This window comes from Nycticebus coucang, chromosome 3 (assembly GCF_027406575.1).
Source record: "Nycticebus coucang isolate mNycCou1 chromosome 3, mNycCou1.pri, whole genome shotgun sequence".
In the NCBI taxonomy this organism is placed as follows: Eukaryota; Metazoa; Chordata; class Mammalia; order Primates; family Lorisidae; genus Nycticebus; species Nycticebus coucang.
This window is the reverse complement of record NC_069782.1, coordinates 10,036,231-10,053,308: the sequence shown is the minus strand read 5'-3', so window position 1 is coordinate 10,053,308 and position 17,078 is coordinate 10,036,231. Positions and strand designations below refer to the sequence as shown.

The window sequence follows — 17,078 nt, the reverse complement described above, 5'->3', positions numbered from 1 at the left end:
TTAAAATACATATATCATGTTACCTTTATCACCCCCAAATTATACATTTTCTAATTACCTTCCTCCTTGTTTTCCCCCAGAGAATATATATGTATCAGAAGTACATTTTTTAAAGTAATTTCAATGTCTCAAAAGTGATTTAAAATTTGGCTTAATGATTCAATGATTTAAAATTTGGCTTAATGTTTTTCTTTAGCTATAAAAGTGAATATGCAGTTTGATATTGTAAATAAACAGAGCTTTTCTGTGTGTCCTCTATTTGCTTTTGTCTTTTTTTAAATTCAGTCTCTGTACAGACCATCAAAAGTTGCTGCTGCTGACTATATTTCGCTTTGTCAGGGTCAGGTATTAGGAAAAGTTTTCAACTGGCAATAATCACACCTTGGATAAACCTCATTGGCTACAATGTTGCCACTGCACAAAGCTCTGTGTGTCCTCTAAACATCCCTTTCTCAAATGTTTCTCTCCCGTGGAAGAGAATCCAGCTCTTAAGTCAGTGGCACTCTACCCTAGAAAAATGTTTGAGCGAAAGTCTGTAGAATGGGATATTTCTGAGCTTTTAGACTTTCTGTTTGCTTTTCTGTCGGCTCACTTTGAAAAGTGAAAGTGAGGGAATCAGGTATCCTTTCCACAACCAGTTTCTACATGTATATATGTATACAGTTTTAATAGGTGTGTGTATATTATCATACACATACCTATTCTACATATCACATATATGTACACACATATGTATATCCATGAATTGATATATAATGTGTAAGTATCATAAATCAGGGACTTTTCAGATAAATGTAAGATTTAAATCTCTTTTGCTGACTTTCCTTTAATAACATGCAAAAAAACCCAAAGCCTTATTTCAAGATGTGCAATTTGAGACTACTTTTCCATTTCTTTAGCTCCTAATAAGCACTAAGAAGCAATTTGCATCAAATCACCACCTACTCCTTGGCATCCCCAATTCCTCCAGCAGTTATTGCGAAGGTGGCTTCATTTTCGGGCATCTCAGGGCTAACAGAATACAAGGGAACAGAAGTTTATAAAAAGCTCTATTTCTATAAATACTATATTCATGTCACAGTCATCATACTCCCATCAGTCTGAATCTCCAGAGACATTTCAGAGTTGGAACAGCTAAATGTGGACTACAGAATTTACCCACAAGTATTATTAACCCTCACAAACATTTACTGAGCAACCTCTACATATAAGGCTCTGAATGTAAAGAAAAATTGCTCCAAACTTGGAAATAGGCAAAAAAAGATAACTGGGTCTTTTTTCGGTGTAGTGTCAGGCAGGCTTTGTGCAGTAGACCCTTAGGGGTTACCTGATTCCATAAGGGTGTGAACCTTTCTCTGGGCTAGACTAATTCAGGAAGAGTATAAAAGGCTTTGAAATGAACTAAAAGATTAGTAAATACCTTCATGGAAACATAGGTTGTCTAGCACATCCTTCCAGGTTATTTAATTCTAGGAGGGCTCTATGCTTTCCATTATCTTTATCTGTTTTACAACTCTGTAAGTTGTAGAAAACTATGAGTAATGCAAATTATTCTTGTCCGTAGAGATGTAAATTGTATGAGGTGGAATGTAGCTAATTATTGTCCTACGGAGATTGACCATTTTTGATTAATTTATAATTCATTTCAGCTTTCCTTATTTGACTATATATGTATAGTACTTTTATTTTTCTTTTGATCTGGTTATAAGATCTTACTGATTCCATCATTAATTAATTAAATTAAATCTTTGACATTTTATATTTGTATTAAGCCATAATTATACCCTTGGTATAGTGCTATGGCATTGTAGCTCACAGCAAACTCAAGTTTTGGGGCCCAAGCAAGTCTTGCCTCTGGCTCTTGAGTAGCTAGGACTACAGGCACCTGCCACAATGCCCAGCTATTTTTAGAGACAGGTGTCATTCTTGCTCAGGCTGGTCTTGAACTCCTGACCTCAAGCAATCCACCTGTCCCGGCCTCCCAGAGTGCTAGGATTACAGGCATGAGCCGCCACTCCCAGCTATACACTCTTTCAAATGTTATCTTTGAATTTATTCTACAACTGTGAAGGACAGAGGTTAATTTGTAGAAAACTAATAGAGGCTGGGCACAGTGGCTCAAGTCTAAAATCCTACCAGTCTGGGGGGCCAAGGCCAGTGGATTGCTTGAGCTCAGGAGACCAGCCTGAGCAAGAGCGAGACTCCATCTCTACTAAAAATAGAAAAAAATAGCGGGACACTGTGGTAGATGCCTGTAGTCTCAGCTACTCGGGAGGCTGAGGCAGGAGGATTGCTTGAGCCCAAGAGTTGGAGGTTGCTGTGAGCTATGATGCCACGGCACTCTACCCAGGGTGACAGAGAGACAGAGTGAGACTCTGTCTCAAAAAAAAAAAAAAAAAGAAAGAAGGAAAGAAAGAAAAAGAAAGGAAGAAAGAAAAAAATACTGGTAGCAATGCAGATGACTTTTGTCTTAGGTGAAGAAAATTTATTCCAGACTATAGCAATGGAAACGCATTTCATTGTATAGAAAAGCAATTGATTTATCTCTAGTAGAAAAGATAACTGTATTATTATTATTATTTTTTTTTGAGACAAAATCTCAGGCTGTCACCCGGGGTAGAGTGCTGTGGCATCACAGCTCACAGCAACCTCCAACTCTTGGGCTTAAGCTATTCTCTTGCCTTTACCTCCCAAGTAGCTGGGACTACAGGCACCTGCCACAATGCCTGGCTATTTTTTGGTTGTAGTTGTCACTGTTTGGCAGGCCCAGGCTGTACTCGAACTGGCCAGCTCCAGTGTATGTGGCTGGCGCCCTAGCTGCTTAAGCTAAAGGCGCTGCCCAAAAAGATAACTTTAAATGTAATTTATTGCCTAGGAAGATATTAACCAGTTCTGCATATAACAAATTTACTTCAGAATTCCTTTGACTGATTAATTACATAAATCTCTTTCTCGAGTTTGCCCTTGAGTCAATGGTTTCCTCATTAATTAAACAGCTGAATAAAATTTTAAATACATTCTCATTTTATATTTACTAATGAGAAAGTCAAGTTATAAATTTTTAAAAAATCATACTTTAGTACATACTAGACCTTACAGATTATATAAAATAAATTATAAAACAATGAGACAGAGTAATTACTCTCAAGAAGTCTCACAGCTGTGCTATGACATATGACAAGATGGAACTATCATTTCATTCAACAAAGAACATTTGTAGTAAATTTCTAGAGATTTCTGAAGCTTCATAAAACAAAGGGTTTATGGGCTTGGCATGTGGCTCACACCTGTAATCCTAGTACCCTGGGAGGCCCAGGCAGGAGGATCAACTGGGTCAGGAATTTGAGACCAGCCTTTTCTATTCTAAAAATAGAAAACTTACCTGGCATGGTGGTGCCACCCATAGTACCAGCTACTGGAGAGAGTGAGGACAGAGGATCACTTGAGCCCAGAAGTCTGAGGTTGCAGTGAGCTATGATGTGCCATTGCACTCTATAAGGGGTAACAGAGTGAGACTCTGTCTCCAAATGAACAAACAAAAATGTGTTATGTATTATAATGTTTTATAGGGGCAAAAGATGAAAAACAAAGTGCCCTGGATAAAAATCCATCTTAGGGGCGGTGCCTGTGGCTCAGTGAGTAGGGCGTCGGACCCATATGCCGAGGGTGGCGGGTTCAAACCCAGCCCTGGCCAAACTGCAACAAAAAAATAGCCGGGTGCTATGGCGGGCGCCTGTAGTCCCAGCTACTCGGGCGGCTGAGGCAAGAGAATCGCTTAAGCCCAGGAGCTGGAGGTTGCTGTGAGCTGTGTGATGCCACGGCACTCTACCAAGGGCCATAAAGTGAGACTCTGACTCCACAAGAAAAAAAAAAAATCCATCTTAGATACATGGGGGAACTGATTATTTAATGTGTATTCAATGACAATATATAATAAGTACTATTGTGATTCATAGCAAAACCCAGATTTTTTGTTTTACAGGTAGGTTCTCACTCTGTTGCCCATACTGGAGTGTAGTGGTGCAATCATAGCTCAGTGATGCCTCGAATTCCTGTGCCACTGTGCCTGGCTACAAAAACCAGATTAAGAGCTCATCCGATCTCTTTTGGGCTGCTTTTCCCTCCCTAGGGTAGAGTTGCTACAAATCTTTGCCTTGTTGCTCAGGGTTGGTTAATCACTCAGTCACAAATATGATACATCTACTATGTCCCAGGCTCTGGGAATACAACGGAGAGCAAGTTGAATAGTGTCCCTAACCTTAGGGTTACTGTCCAGAGGGGATGATGTATGTTCTACAAATCACTGCTAATAAAATGAATATGAGCTCCACGAGGGCATGGTCTTTTATGTTTTGTTCACTACTTTGTCCCAAGAACCTAGAATAGCTGACATGCTATAGTTTTCTCCGTAAAAATTTATTGAATTTATAATTTATTTTATTTTATTTTTTTTTGTAGAGATAGAGTCTCACTCTATCGCCCTTGGTAGAGTGCCATGGCATCACACAGCTCACAGCAACCTCCAACTCCTGGGCTTAGGTGATTCTCTTGCCTCACCCTCCTGATTAGCTGGGACTACAGGCACCCACCACAATGCCTAGCTATTTTTTTGTTGCACTTTGGCTGGGGCCGGGTTTGAACCAGCCTCCCTCAGTATATGGGGCCAGCGCCCTACCCACTGAGCCACAGGCGCTGCCCAAATTTATAATTCTTTTTTTTTTTTTTTTTTTGCAGTTTTTGGCTGGGGTTGGGTTTGAACCTGCCACCTCCAACATATGGGGCTGGTGCCCTACTCCTTTGAGCCACAGGCGCCGCCCCTAATTTATAATTCTTAATTAAACAAGTGAAGAGCTGATAAAGAATATAGGGTATAATATATGGTGTAGCTTAGACTGTAAGGGCTAGGGAAAGGTTCCCTGAGAAAGTGATGTTTAAACTGAAACCTGAAAAGCAAATGAAATTAACCTGGCAAAAAGAAAGGAGGCTATCTTCCCATCCTCTGTACTTCCTCACACTAACCATATGTTAATTGGGACTGATGATTTCATTATCCAGCTCTGTGGTTTGCTTTGAGAGGTCAGGGACCACATCTATTTGTCAAAAGAATCTCTGAATCCCTAGTACCTAGCACATAGTAGGGACTTCCCAACAAAAGGAATAATTTTTGAGAAGGAAACTGAAACTTATAGCATCTGCAAGTGGTATAATTACAGCTTTTCAAGGAGAGGCCATTCTGTTTAACATGCACAAAAATATGATGAAAATTAAGAAAATACTTACCTGTCATAAATCTTAGCAATTCTAAGTTCTCCTCTTCCTTTTCTCAAACTTATTCTTGTTGTTGAAGCATGAGCCAGGATGTGTCCTCCGATAGGTTTTTTTGGGTCTGCTTGAAAGCTGAATTAAGAAAATAAAACACCTTCTCAGGTTTCATCATAAGGACTAATCTACAGCAAGATCTGCAATTACAAAGCGATCTTTCCATGGAGACTGTCAGAAGATGAAGTAGGTATATATCCTAAACAAGTAAAGGCTTGTTCATAAACTATGGAGTGGGGTGAGTAATGCTACGATATACCCTATTGCTATCTAGTCCAGGCTTCTGAGATTCCTATGATAAAGAGTTCATATTTTGACTTTTTAAAAAGAGATTACTATTGAAAAAGCACTAATCCTCACTGTGTTAGGTAATGCTTGGTATTAAGCAATTTTCTTCTTCACAAAATACAAAGATAATTGATTTATTAATTCATTCATCAGAAATATTTATTAATGGCTTATTATGTGCCAGGCACTAACCTAGTGTAGTGATTAAAAAATACTCAACCCAGGCCAGGCATGATGGCTCCTAGCACTATGGGAGCCTGAGGTGGGAGGTCCACTTGAGGCCCACTTAGGTCCACTTAGGCTTTGAGACAAGCCTATGCAACATAGCGAGACCCTAGTCTCTACAAAAAAAATTAATAAATAAATAAAAGGAAAGTAAGCTGGGTGTGATGTTGCAAACTGGCAAGAAGTCTAAGTCTCTAAATAACCCTAATAGTGACCCCCTTAAAAAAGCATATGTACAGAAATTCTCAACAATATACTAGTAAATTGGCTCACACTTATAATCCAAGCAATTTGAGAGGCTGAGGTAAGGAGGATCATTTAAGGCCAGGAATTTGAGACCAGCCTGAGCAACTTAGCAAGACATCCTAACCCCTGACCCTCATCTCGAAAGAAAAGAGAAAATTAGCCAGGCACACGCCCGTAGTCCCAGCTATTCATGAGGCTGAGGCAGAAAGATCTCTTGAGCCTAGGAATTTGAGGTTTCAGTGAACTGTGATAATGCCACTGCCATCTAACCCTGGTAATAGAGTGAGACCCTGTCTCCAAAAAACAAAACAAAACAAAACAAATCTATCCCTCCCAAAGCCAAACCTTAGAAGATAAAACTTTATAAGATAAAAAAAAAAGACCAAATCAAATCTAACAGCATATGCATCATGATGACCAAATAGAATTTATTCCAGGAAGGCAAGGGTGCTTCAGCATAAATTGTCCACATAATATGCCGTATTAATAAAATGAAGGAAAAGAAGACATGATCATGTCAGTTGGTTCAGATAAAATCCTAGGCTTAGAAATCATCCATAAAGGGGACAGCAGAAACTAACAGATTATAGTTGATCAAAATGAACTGCGATATAGCATAATAACTTCAGCTCACAATTCAAGTTGTGCTTATTCTGTGAAAGTGTTCAGGATTCTTGTTACTCTAACCTTCATGCTTGTTGTAGTGAAGACGTAGCTGATTGACATGAGGTTAAATATGTAGATTGGACATTGGTGGGGAAAAGAAGCTCTCTGGCTAAGGAATCTGCTGATATAAACTGTTACTTGATTAAGTGCCTCAGAGGTGAGGACCAGAAGATCCCTGGTTGGGGCTGGATAGGATTCAGCAGGTCCAAGGTAGGAACAAGAACAAAGAGTTAGTTTTGGAGAGAACCACCATCAAAAAAGTAGCAGCCAGGCAGTCAAGACAAACAGCAGTTAGAAGGCATGGTTACTTTGTGGGGCAGCTGAAGGGATAGTAAAGCAATAAAGCCATTTCAGTTGGATGAAATAGCTAGAGAGGCAAGTTGTCTCTATAATATTTACAAATCAATGCCGCTGTTTTTAATGGAGTGACTCTGAACTTTCTAGGTTATCCTATCCATGGGTGGTTCTGGAAAGCTCCTATGTTCTATATAGAATAAGGAGTGTTTGAAGCCCTGATGATATTCTCAACTGAGCATATCTGTGAACTCTGAACCTGTATATACTGTATTTATGCTTCTCTAATGTGTTTTTCATGTTCTGCCTTTAGCACTATTATTTATTCACTTATATTCCTCCTCAATCCCTATCCTATTCTCTATCACTAAGCTCCTTAAGGGCACTTAAACTCTACCTTGTGTTTAGCTTTGTAGCAACCAGCTACACAGTGGTACTTAAAAAAAGAAATTTTTTTTTCACTTAAGATACGAAAGCTTGGGCAGCGCCTGTGGCTCAAGGAGTAGGGCACTGGCCTCATATACCAGAGGTGGCGGGTTCAAACACGGCCCCAGCCACAAACTGCAAAACACAAACAAACAAACAAACTAAAAAACAGAAGCTACAAAAAGTCCATGGAAAACATTAGACTGCAGAAAGATTGATGCTTTCATGGAAGTTAAGTAAAAATAAAATTGAGATCAGTTGGAAATTTCTATCAAGAGGCAATAGGAAAGAAGAATCAGGGTTGGCTAAATGGGCAGAGAGAAGCCTTTACTTCTATTTACCACTGCTTCTCACAGACAGGCTCTCAGTACTCTAAAAATGACTTAGGGCTTGGCGCCTGTAGCTCAAGCAGCTAGGGCACCAGCCACAGACACCAGAGGTGGCGGGTTCCAGCCCAGCCCAGGCCTGCTGAACAGCAGTGACAACTACAGCCAAAAAATAGCGAGGCGTTGTGGCGGGCGCCTGTAGTCCCAGCTACTCGGGAGGCTGAGGCAGGAGAATCTCTTAAGCCCAAAGAGTTTGAGGTTGCTGTGAGCTGTGACATCACAGCACTGTATTGAGGGCGACATAATGAGACTCTGTCTCAAAAAAACAAAGAAACAAATAAACAAACAAAAACAAATAAAAATGACTTAGAGACTAAGAGGTTATACTTAATCAAAATAGACCCCAATATGGCATAACAGCCTTAGCTCTGGGAGGATATCATGCCAATTCAAATTTTATTTGCTCCATCAAAGTGTTCAGGATTTTGTGTAGAATTTATTGCTTGTAACCTTTCTTGTAGGTCACTAACATTTTGATAATTTAGTAAAGTATATTGATTCCTGCCTGGAAAAATAGACCTATATACACATGTAAACATTTTCATCTAAGTTTAAGAAATTCATAAATCTCCCTCTTGATGTACATGGGTATTAAAAAAAATAATAACCAAGATTTACTGAGTCCTTGCTATGTGGCAGACAGCCTTCTAAATCATCAAATTATTTCCTTTTGCTTGGATTCCATATTTAGTAAATAATTTCAGATTAAAATTAGTATTCTGCTAGGTACACTGCTAGTCTTATGCTACTCTTGAGGCTGAGGTGGGAAGATCCCAGACTGGGCAACATAGTGAGACCTCATCTCTAAAAAAAAAATTTTTTTTAATTAGGCAGGTATGATTGTTCATACCTGTAATCCTAGCACTTTGGGAGGCTGAGGTGGTAGGATTGCTTGAGGCCAGGAGTTGGAGACCAGCTTTGGCAACATAGCAAGAAACTTTCTCTCTACCAGTGGTTCTCAACCTTCAATACAATGCCGCAATGTATTTTCATTGTTAAAAAGCGATCATGACCCACAGGTTGAGAACCACCGCTCTACACAAAAAAGAAAAATGAAGGCCAGGCCCAGTGGCTCATGCCTTTAATCCTAGCACTCTGGGAGGCCGAGGCAGATGGATTGCTTGACCTCAGGACTTTGAGACCAGCCTGAGCAAGAGCAAGACCCTATTCTCTAAAAACTAGCCAGGCATTGCAGTGGGCACCTGTAGTCCCAGCTACTCGGGAGGCTGAGGTAAGAGGATTGCTTGAACCCAAGAGTTTGAAGTTGCTGTGAGCCGTAACGTCATAGCACTCTACCAAGGGTGACCAAGTGAGACTATCTCAAAAACAAAAAAGAAAGAAAGAAAGAAAGAAAAATGAGCTAGGCATGGTGGTGTGTGCCTACAGTTCTGCTACTACTTGGGAGGGTAGGGCAGGATGGCTTTAGGCCAGGAATTTGAGTGAGTTATGATCTTGTGACTGCATTCTAGCCAGGGCAGCAGACAGACCATCTCAAAAAAAAAAAAAAATTCTTATAGAGGCTTACTTACAGGGAGAGAACACAGTTAGTCACATGCACTTCAAATGTAGTCACATTTTTCATTATGAATAAACTGGCCCTTTCATTTTTCGTTGAGTCTCATGAGCTTAATTAATATGAGTCTGCCCTGAAGAAATGGATTGGTTCTCAGTAGGTTGACCAAATCAAATCTCTGCCTGCAAGGCTGTGAGCCCTGAATGTGGTCAATTCACCAGAGTAATGGCTACATCCCTGCAAAGCCTCTCAGGTGATAGCATGCCAGCCTTTCTCCAGGCAAATGTAGCCCTGATTAACTGTGGTGTATGACTATGGTCCCCAACCCCTGGACTATGGAAAACAGCCTGTTAGAAGCTGGCTGCAAAGCTCCTCCCAGCCCCTTCGCCCTCTACCTTCCCCCAACATCCCCATCTGTGGAAAAATTGTCTTCCATAAAACTTGGGAACTGAGCCACACAGCAGGAGGTGAGCGATGGGCAGTGGAGCAAAAAGCAGCTTCATCTGTATTGACAGTGTTTCCCATGGTCCCATCAGTGGCTGAGGTCTGCCTCTGTACCCCGATATCAGTGGAAAAATTGTCTTCCATGAAACCTGTCTCTGGAGTGAAAAAGATTGGGGACCGCTAGTGTATGAGCTTTGGAGTTAGACTTCATTTCAAATTCTGGCTTGTCAGCCATGTGACTTCAAGAAAATTATTTAACCATTCTAAGTTTCTTCATTTTAAAGGGGGGATAATAACTGTACCTAATGGGCAGGATAGTTGTGAGACTAAAATGAAATAATTCAGGTAAGGCATTAGCCTAGTGACTACAATTATTATTATTTATCTGCTTTCCTAATCCTAACTCACTTATTATCTATGTTACTTTGGGCTACTTGTATAAACCTTAGTTTTTTACACTATAAAATGGGAAATATAAAGGCTTTACCTCTTAGGGCCATTCTGAAGATTCAAGATAATATTTAATATAACTCACTGGTACACTGCTTTAAGTCAGGAACTGTACCTGTTCATTCACTAGCCTTACCCTTACAGCAATTTTGGCACCTAAGAGATCCTCAATTAAGGGTAACTACTATTATTTAATTAAATAATTCAGTTAAAATAGTGACTCTTTCAGTGAAATGTAGACCAATAAACTTTTCTCAAAGTGTCTTTGAACGTCCTGACGATTCTAAGTCATAACCAAATCTTGACATGAAGTAAAAGAAGGTGTAATAGCATTCTGCATTCTTTTAGAAGGCTTTAATTTACTTCTATTTCTGACTAAGTAAAAACAGCTTCAGAAAACCACCCACATTCCTCTGTTAGACTATTCTCCTATTTCCCCTTCTTCTTTTTTTTTTTTTTTGCAGTTTTTGGCCGGGACTGGGTTTGAACCCACCACCTCCGGCATATGGGGCTGGCGCCCTACTCCTTTGAGCCACAGGCGCTGCCCCTATTTCCCCTTCTTTTATATTTTCTTCTCTTTTTTCTTCCCTTACTCAAGGAACGAGGGATTACAGGCTTGGCGCCCATAGTACAGTGGTTATGGTGCCAGCCACATACACCAAAGTTGGTGGGTTCGAACCCAGTCCAGGCCAGCTAAAACAACAATGGCAACTGCAACAAAAAATAGCTGGGTGTTGTGGAGGGCTCCTGTAGTCCCAGCCACTTGGGAAGCTGAGGCAAGAGAATCGCTTAAGCCCAAGAGTTTGAGGTTGCTGTGAGCTGTGACGCTACAGCACTCTAGTGATGGTGACATAATGACTAAGTAAAAACAGCTTCAGAAAACCACCCACATTCCTCTGTTAGCCTATTCTCCTATTTCCCCTTCTTTTTTTTTTTTGCTGTTTTTGGCCGGGGCTGAGTTTGAATCCACTACCACCTCTTTAAAAAAAAAGAAAAAATTAGGGATTACAGTTAGGAAGAGGAAGAAATGAGGGTGGGTATTAGGAAGAAAGAGGGACTAAGAATCATTATTTTATTTCTGCTCCTGTGGTTGAACAGAATCCAGCATGTTATGAAAGTTTTGAAATACACAAACATCACATTAGGCAAAATCCAAGTGATGGAAACAAACAAAACCCTCCCAGCAACACCAATAAGCCAAACAAGTTGAAACTTGCATGAGAGAAACAAAAAGGATGCTTTCTGTTTTTTTTTTTTTTTCTTTGAGACAGTGTCTCACTCAGTGGCTCTGGGGTTGAGTGCCACAGCTTCATAGCTCACAGCAACCTCCAATTCTTGGGCTCAAGTGGTTCTCTTGCCTCAGCCTCCCGAGTAGCTGGGACTATAGGCACCCGCCACAACACTCGGCTATTTTTTAGAGAAGGGGGTGTCTCATTCTTGCTCAGGCTGGTCTTGAACTCCTGAGCTCACACAACCCACCTGCCTCAGCCTACCAGAGTGCTCGGATTATAGGCGTGAGCCACCGTGCCCAGCCCTAATTTATTGCCCTTGGTAGGATGCCATGGCATTACGGCTCACAGCAACATCAAACTCTTGGGCTCAAGTGATTCTCTTGCCTCAGCCTCCAGAGTTGCTAGGATTACAGGCACCTGCCACATGCCGGGCTATTTTTCTAGAGATGGGGTCGCGCTCTTGCTCAGGCTGGTTCTGAACTCCTGAGCTCAAGCAATTCACCTACCTCGGTCTCCCAGAGTGCTAGGATTACAGGCATGAGCCACTATGCCTTGCCACAGAAAAGGACACTTTCAACTGTGTTTCTTGGAAGTGAAATAATGGACCATTAACAGTCTGTCTCCAAACTTTCATAGTGGCCTATGCATTGTTGAGGGTAAGTCCCCAAACACCCTGACCTACCAACTTCAAATTGGAATACTGGGGTCATGAAATGTATAGAGAATATGGTATGCAATGGAAAGGATACAACAGTGAGAATACGATGGCATCAACTTTGAAATAAAAAATACCAGCATTCAAATCCTGGCTCTCCCTTTTTTAAATTGTGTGATTGCACAAGCACTAAGTACTCTGAGCCTCTATTTCTACCTTTATAAATTTGGAATAATCATAATGCCCACCTCAACTACTGGCTGGAGTATGGACCCTGAGGGGCATGGGCCAGAGCAAGCTGGAGGGACAGCAGGGACTTCTGGTGCCTTTCATTTGCTAAGGGCTAAGCTTACAGACAGCACTTCTGAGGTGTCCACAGAGGAGAGAAAGGCTGAGTAAGCTTGCACCAAAATGAGGAGGCTTTGAGATTAGGGAAAAAGGGAGAGAAAGGAGTAATGCTAAAAGGGATGGTTTTTACAAAAGGGTATATTTAAGAAGTCTTGTTAAGTAACCCTCCCCTTTGCTCCCAAAATATGGAAAAAAAAATCTATACTTTTTTCACCATCTTAAAGATGGAATTCTGGTATTTTTTTAGGGGGGGTTGATAGGGTGGGATACACTAACATACAGAGATTGGCTTCATAGAACAATGAAGGCCAAGGAAACTGAGTTACATTGGGGTCACATGAGAATTACATAAGATGATCCATGAAAGCACGTGGCACATGTTATGTAATCAATAAACATAAATTCTCAATTCTGAGGGTAGGGTGCTGTGGCTCATTTCTGTAATCCCAGCACTCTGGGGGGCCAAGGCAGGAGGATTGTTTGAGCTTAGGAGTTTGGGACCAGCCTAAGCAAGAGTAAGACTCCGTCTCTACTAAAATAGAAAAAAAAAAAACCTAGCCGGGCATTGTGACAGGTGCCTATAGTCCCAGCTACTCAGGAGGTTGAGACAGGAGGATCATTTGGACCCAAGAGTTTGAGGTTGCTGTGAGCTAGGCTGATGGCTAGGGCACTCTAGCTTGGGCAACGGAGTGAGATTCTGTCTCAAAAAAAAAAAAAAAAATCAATGTTGAGGAGAGAGGAAAATGAAGTTAAAATAGTTCGAATGACTTTCACAAGATCACCATGCTAGTGACCCTAGTTTAATGTTTTTTCTCTGATCTTATCGCCTGTTATTTATGCTAATGATGTTGAATCAGTAGGAGATATCCTTAGAAAATAAACTGTTCATTTACAAGACTGCAAATGTTCTAAGTTAACTTTTTGTTTTAGAAAACAAATACACAAATGAAGTAGGTGGCATGGTCTTTTTTGTTGCTGTCTTATTATTTGCCCTGGTGTGGGACTTTACAGGCTGATACATTAATTTTCAATCTCCAGGCTTTCATCAACTGGATCATTCCAGTTCTTTTTTTTTTTTTTTTGTAGAGACAGAGTCCTCACTTTATTGCCCTCAGTAGAGTGCCGTGGCGTCACACGTCTCACAGCAACCTCCAGCTCTTGTGCTTATGTGATTCTCTTGCCTCAGCCTCCCGAGCAGCTGGGACTACAGGCGGGATCATTCCAGTTCTAAACTCTGTATCTGAAAGCCTAGTCTAGGAGTTTCTGCTACAGCAACTCCTTGCCTCTATAATTTGTTCCTTTTTAATACCATGTGCCATCAAGGAAAATGCATGGGATATAAGCCTCAATTATTGTCAGTTTACTTGAGGACTCATACCAATTATGGTGATATTTCTCTGACAGGCTCCAGGCAAGCTGCAGCTTGGAGTTCCTCAACACTGAGAAACAAAGCTGTTTTCTTTATGGGAGGTTTTCTAACAGTATTTGAGATCCTTTAATTTAAAACTGCCCTGTTTTTTTCTTTTCATTTAGTTGTGGCAATTTTGGTGCTTTATATGAAGACATGCATTTAATTCGTATTCTTATAATTTAATATACTAATTATAATTTAACATACTAATTATAGTGAACCGTGTTTCGTTACAACTTGGCTAGGTGGAGGAGATGCTGTTTCAGAGCAGCTTAGCCAGTACAAATACTAGTCTTCGTTACGTTCTTTAGCTGTTACTTGGCTCACTTCAACTCATTCCAACTCCCTCTCCAATTACTTCCATGCTGTCACCTCTCTCTTTCTCCTTTCATTGTCTTATTGGTGTTGATTCAAAATGGTTTTACTCTTCTTTTTTTTTTTAAGAGACAGAGTCTCACCCTATCGCCCTTGGTAGAGTGCTGTGGTGTCACATCTCACAGCAATCTCCAACTCCTGGGCTTAGGTGAATCTCTTGCCTCAGCCTCCTGAGTAGCTGGGACTACAGGTGCCTGCCACAACGCCTGCCCGGCTATTTTTTGTTGCAGTTTGGCTGGGGCCAAGTTCGAACCTGCCACCCTGGGTATATGGGGCCGGCTCCCTACTCAACTGAGCACAGGCACCTTCCAAAATGGTTTTACTCTTTTTGAAACTTTCTACAAATGTAAGAAAAAGAACCCCTATCTGAACTGATTTACAGTAATTTTCTTTGCCTTCTAACTCTAAAGTGACAGTTTTGGCTTCTTCAGTGTTCCCTCCTCACACCTGAGGAAAGAACATTGCTCTTTAACTTGTACTGTTTTATTTGAATACAATCCACCTCCTCCCTCTGAGCCAATGAGTCATTTTGTCTTTTTAAAGTGAGCCTTAAAATTCTTCCATTTCTCTTCAGTTTAAAATTATTCTATTTGTGAAGTACTTCATGTCCTAAGTGTGAAAGACACCTTATAAAACAGATACCCTTAAGATACCCTTAACCTCTCAAGGACTATACTAAGACAATGTCATACTATATTAAGACTAAAATTTTGAGCTGAATGGATATTATTTAATTTTCTTCTTTATGGAGGCAAAGAGTTTTGTCCTTTTTGTTCACTAGAGACTCCTCAGAATCTTGTTACATAGCAACAAGATTACATATTTCAATAAATATTTGTCAAATGAATAAATTATTGATTTCTTCCTCCTCAATCTTTTAACTTTCTTAATACCATTTGTATAGCTAATATTTTCATGTTGGGATCTCTTGTAACTAAGTAGAAAAGACTCATAAAAGCATATTGAACTGAGTGATATATCAAACTGCAGAAAATACAGCAATATTATTAGGGTTAAGTTTTAAAAAATGCCTAAAAGGCCAGGTGTGATGGCTCTTTTTTTTTTTTTTATTGTTGGGGATTCATTGAGGGTACAATAAGCCAGATTACACTGATTGCAATTGTTAGGTAAAGTCCCTCTTGCAATCATGTCTTGCCCCCATAAAGTGTGACACACACCAAGGCCCCACCCCCCTCCCTCCGTCCCTCTTTCTGCTTCCCCCCCCATAACCTTAATTGTCATTAATTGTCTTCATAGTGATGGCTCTTATTGTAATCTGAGCACTCTGGGAGACTGGGGCAGGAGGATGGCTTGAGACCAGGAATTCAAAACCATCCTGAGCAAGAGTGAGACCTGTCTCTACAAAAAAAAAAATAGAAAAATTAGCCCAGCATCATGGCAGATGCCTGTAGTCTCAGCCACTTGGGAATTTGACGCGGTAGAACTGGTTTGAGCCCAGGAGTTTGAGGTTCAGTAAGCTGTGATGATGCCACTGTACTCTAGCTGGGGCTACAATGTGACACTCTGTCTCAAAAAAAGAGAGACATATTCATTTCAGTACAATTTATAGAATTTACACTAGCATATCGAATACATATGCCAATGACTCACTTTACTACTATATGATGTTTTATCTCAGTTTTAGAGTAACATCACTTTGATCTCCAACTCCTGAGTTCAAGCAATCCAGCCATCTCAGCCTCTCAGAGTGCTAGGATTATAAGTGTGAGCCACTGCGCCTAGCCTAATATCATTTTGTATTGCAATCATCAGAGTAGTAATTAACTTAAGTAAGAGTATTCTGGATGCTAAAAAAAATGAATGAAAGCTTATTGCAGAACAAGATATTTACACGGTTTCAAGTATTACTCCCCCCACAAATTACTTATTAATACAAGAAGAATTTTTTTTTTTTTTGAGACAGAGTCTTAAGCTGTTGCCCTGGGTACAGGGCTGTGGTGTCATAGCTCACAGCAACCTCCAACTCTTGGGCTCAAGTGATCCTCTTGCCTCAATTTTTCTATTTTTAGCAGAGATAGGGTCTTGCTTTTGCTCCGGTTAATCTCAAACTCTCAAGCTCAAGCAATCCACCTGCCTCTGCCTCCCAAGAGTGCTAGGATTACAGGTGTGAGCCACTGCATCCGGCCAAGAGGGAATTTTTATATTTCTCTTTTATAGTGGAGGAATATTATGAATGCCATCTTAATCACATGATCAAACTTAGCATCACCATTAATGGGACAAACTGCCATCATGTGCTTCCTGATACTGAGAAGGCCATAATATTGGTTATATAGTTTTTCTGCCAAAAGTGTTTAACATTTTTTTTATTGTCACTTTGTCACCCTTGGTAGAGTGCTGTGACATCATAGCTCATAGCAACCTCAAACTCTTGGGCTCAAATGATTCTCTTGCCTCAGCCTCCCTAGTAGCTGGGACTACAGGTGCCCGCCACAACACCCAGCTATTTTTTATTTTGTTTAGCAGGCCTGGGCCAGGTTTGAACCCATGAACCCTAGAGCATGTGGCCGGCACCCTAACCACTGAGCTACGGGTGCCCCTCAAAAGTGTTTAACTTTAAAAAAATCCAGATCCCTGTAGAGTAACTTTTTACATAATAAGAAAAGAAATTGCAAAGCAGTGGGCCTGTACTCTTTAGAAATATCACAGAAGACTAACACAGATTGAGAAGCTATAGGATAGGAAAGTAAAAAGACATGAAAACTACATGCTGTCCATGATGCTCAACTGGTCCTGAATTAAAAACAAAACAACCCCCTCCAGCAAATATAAAGGACAT

At 40.5% G+C, this 17,078-nt stretch overlaps 1 protein-coding gene and 1 non-coding gene across 2 annotated transcripts in view; both read right to left on the bottom strand.

Annotated features, from left to right (window-relative positions):
- Positions 1-287: 287 nt before the first annotated feature.
- On the bottom strand, positions 288-426 carry LOC128582643 (U4 spliceosomal RNA). The gene has a single exon (XR_008379096.1). It is a non-coding gene; the product is annotated as a U4 spliceosomal RNA (small nuclear RNA).
- A 357-nt stretch (positions 427-783) lies between these two features.
- The window catches only part of DMC1 (DNA meiotic recombinase 1), a 38,970-nt gene continuing 22,675 nt past the window's right edge, over positions 784-17,078 (bottom strand). The window contains exons 13-14 of the mRNA XM_053584897.1: positions 5,281-5,397; positions 784-1,011 (exon numbers count right to left, since the gene is read on the bottom strand). Coding sequence (XP_053440872.1) covers positions 942-1,011; positions 5,281-5,397 — 187 coding nt within the window. The 3' untranslated portion in view covers positions 784-941. The remainder of the gene's footprint in view (positions 1,012-5,280; positions 5,398-17,078) is intronic.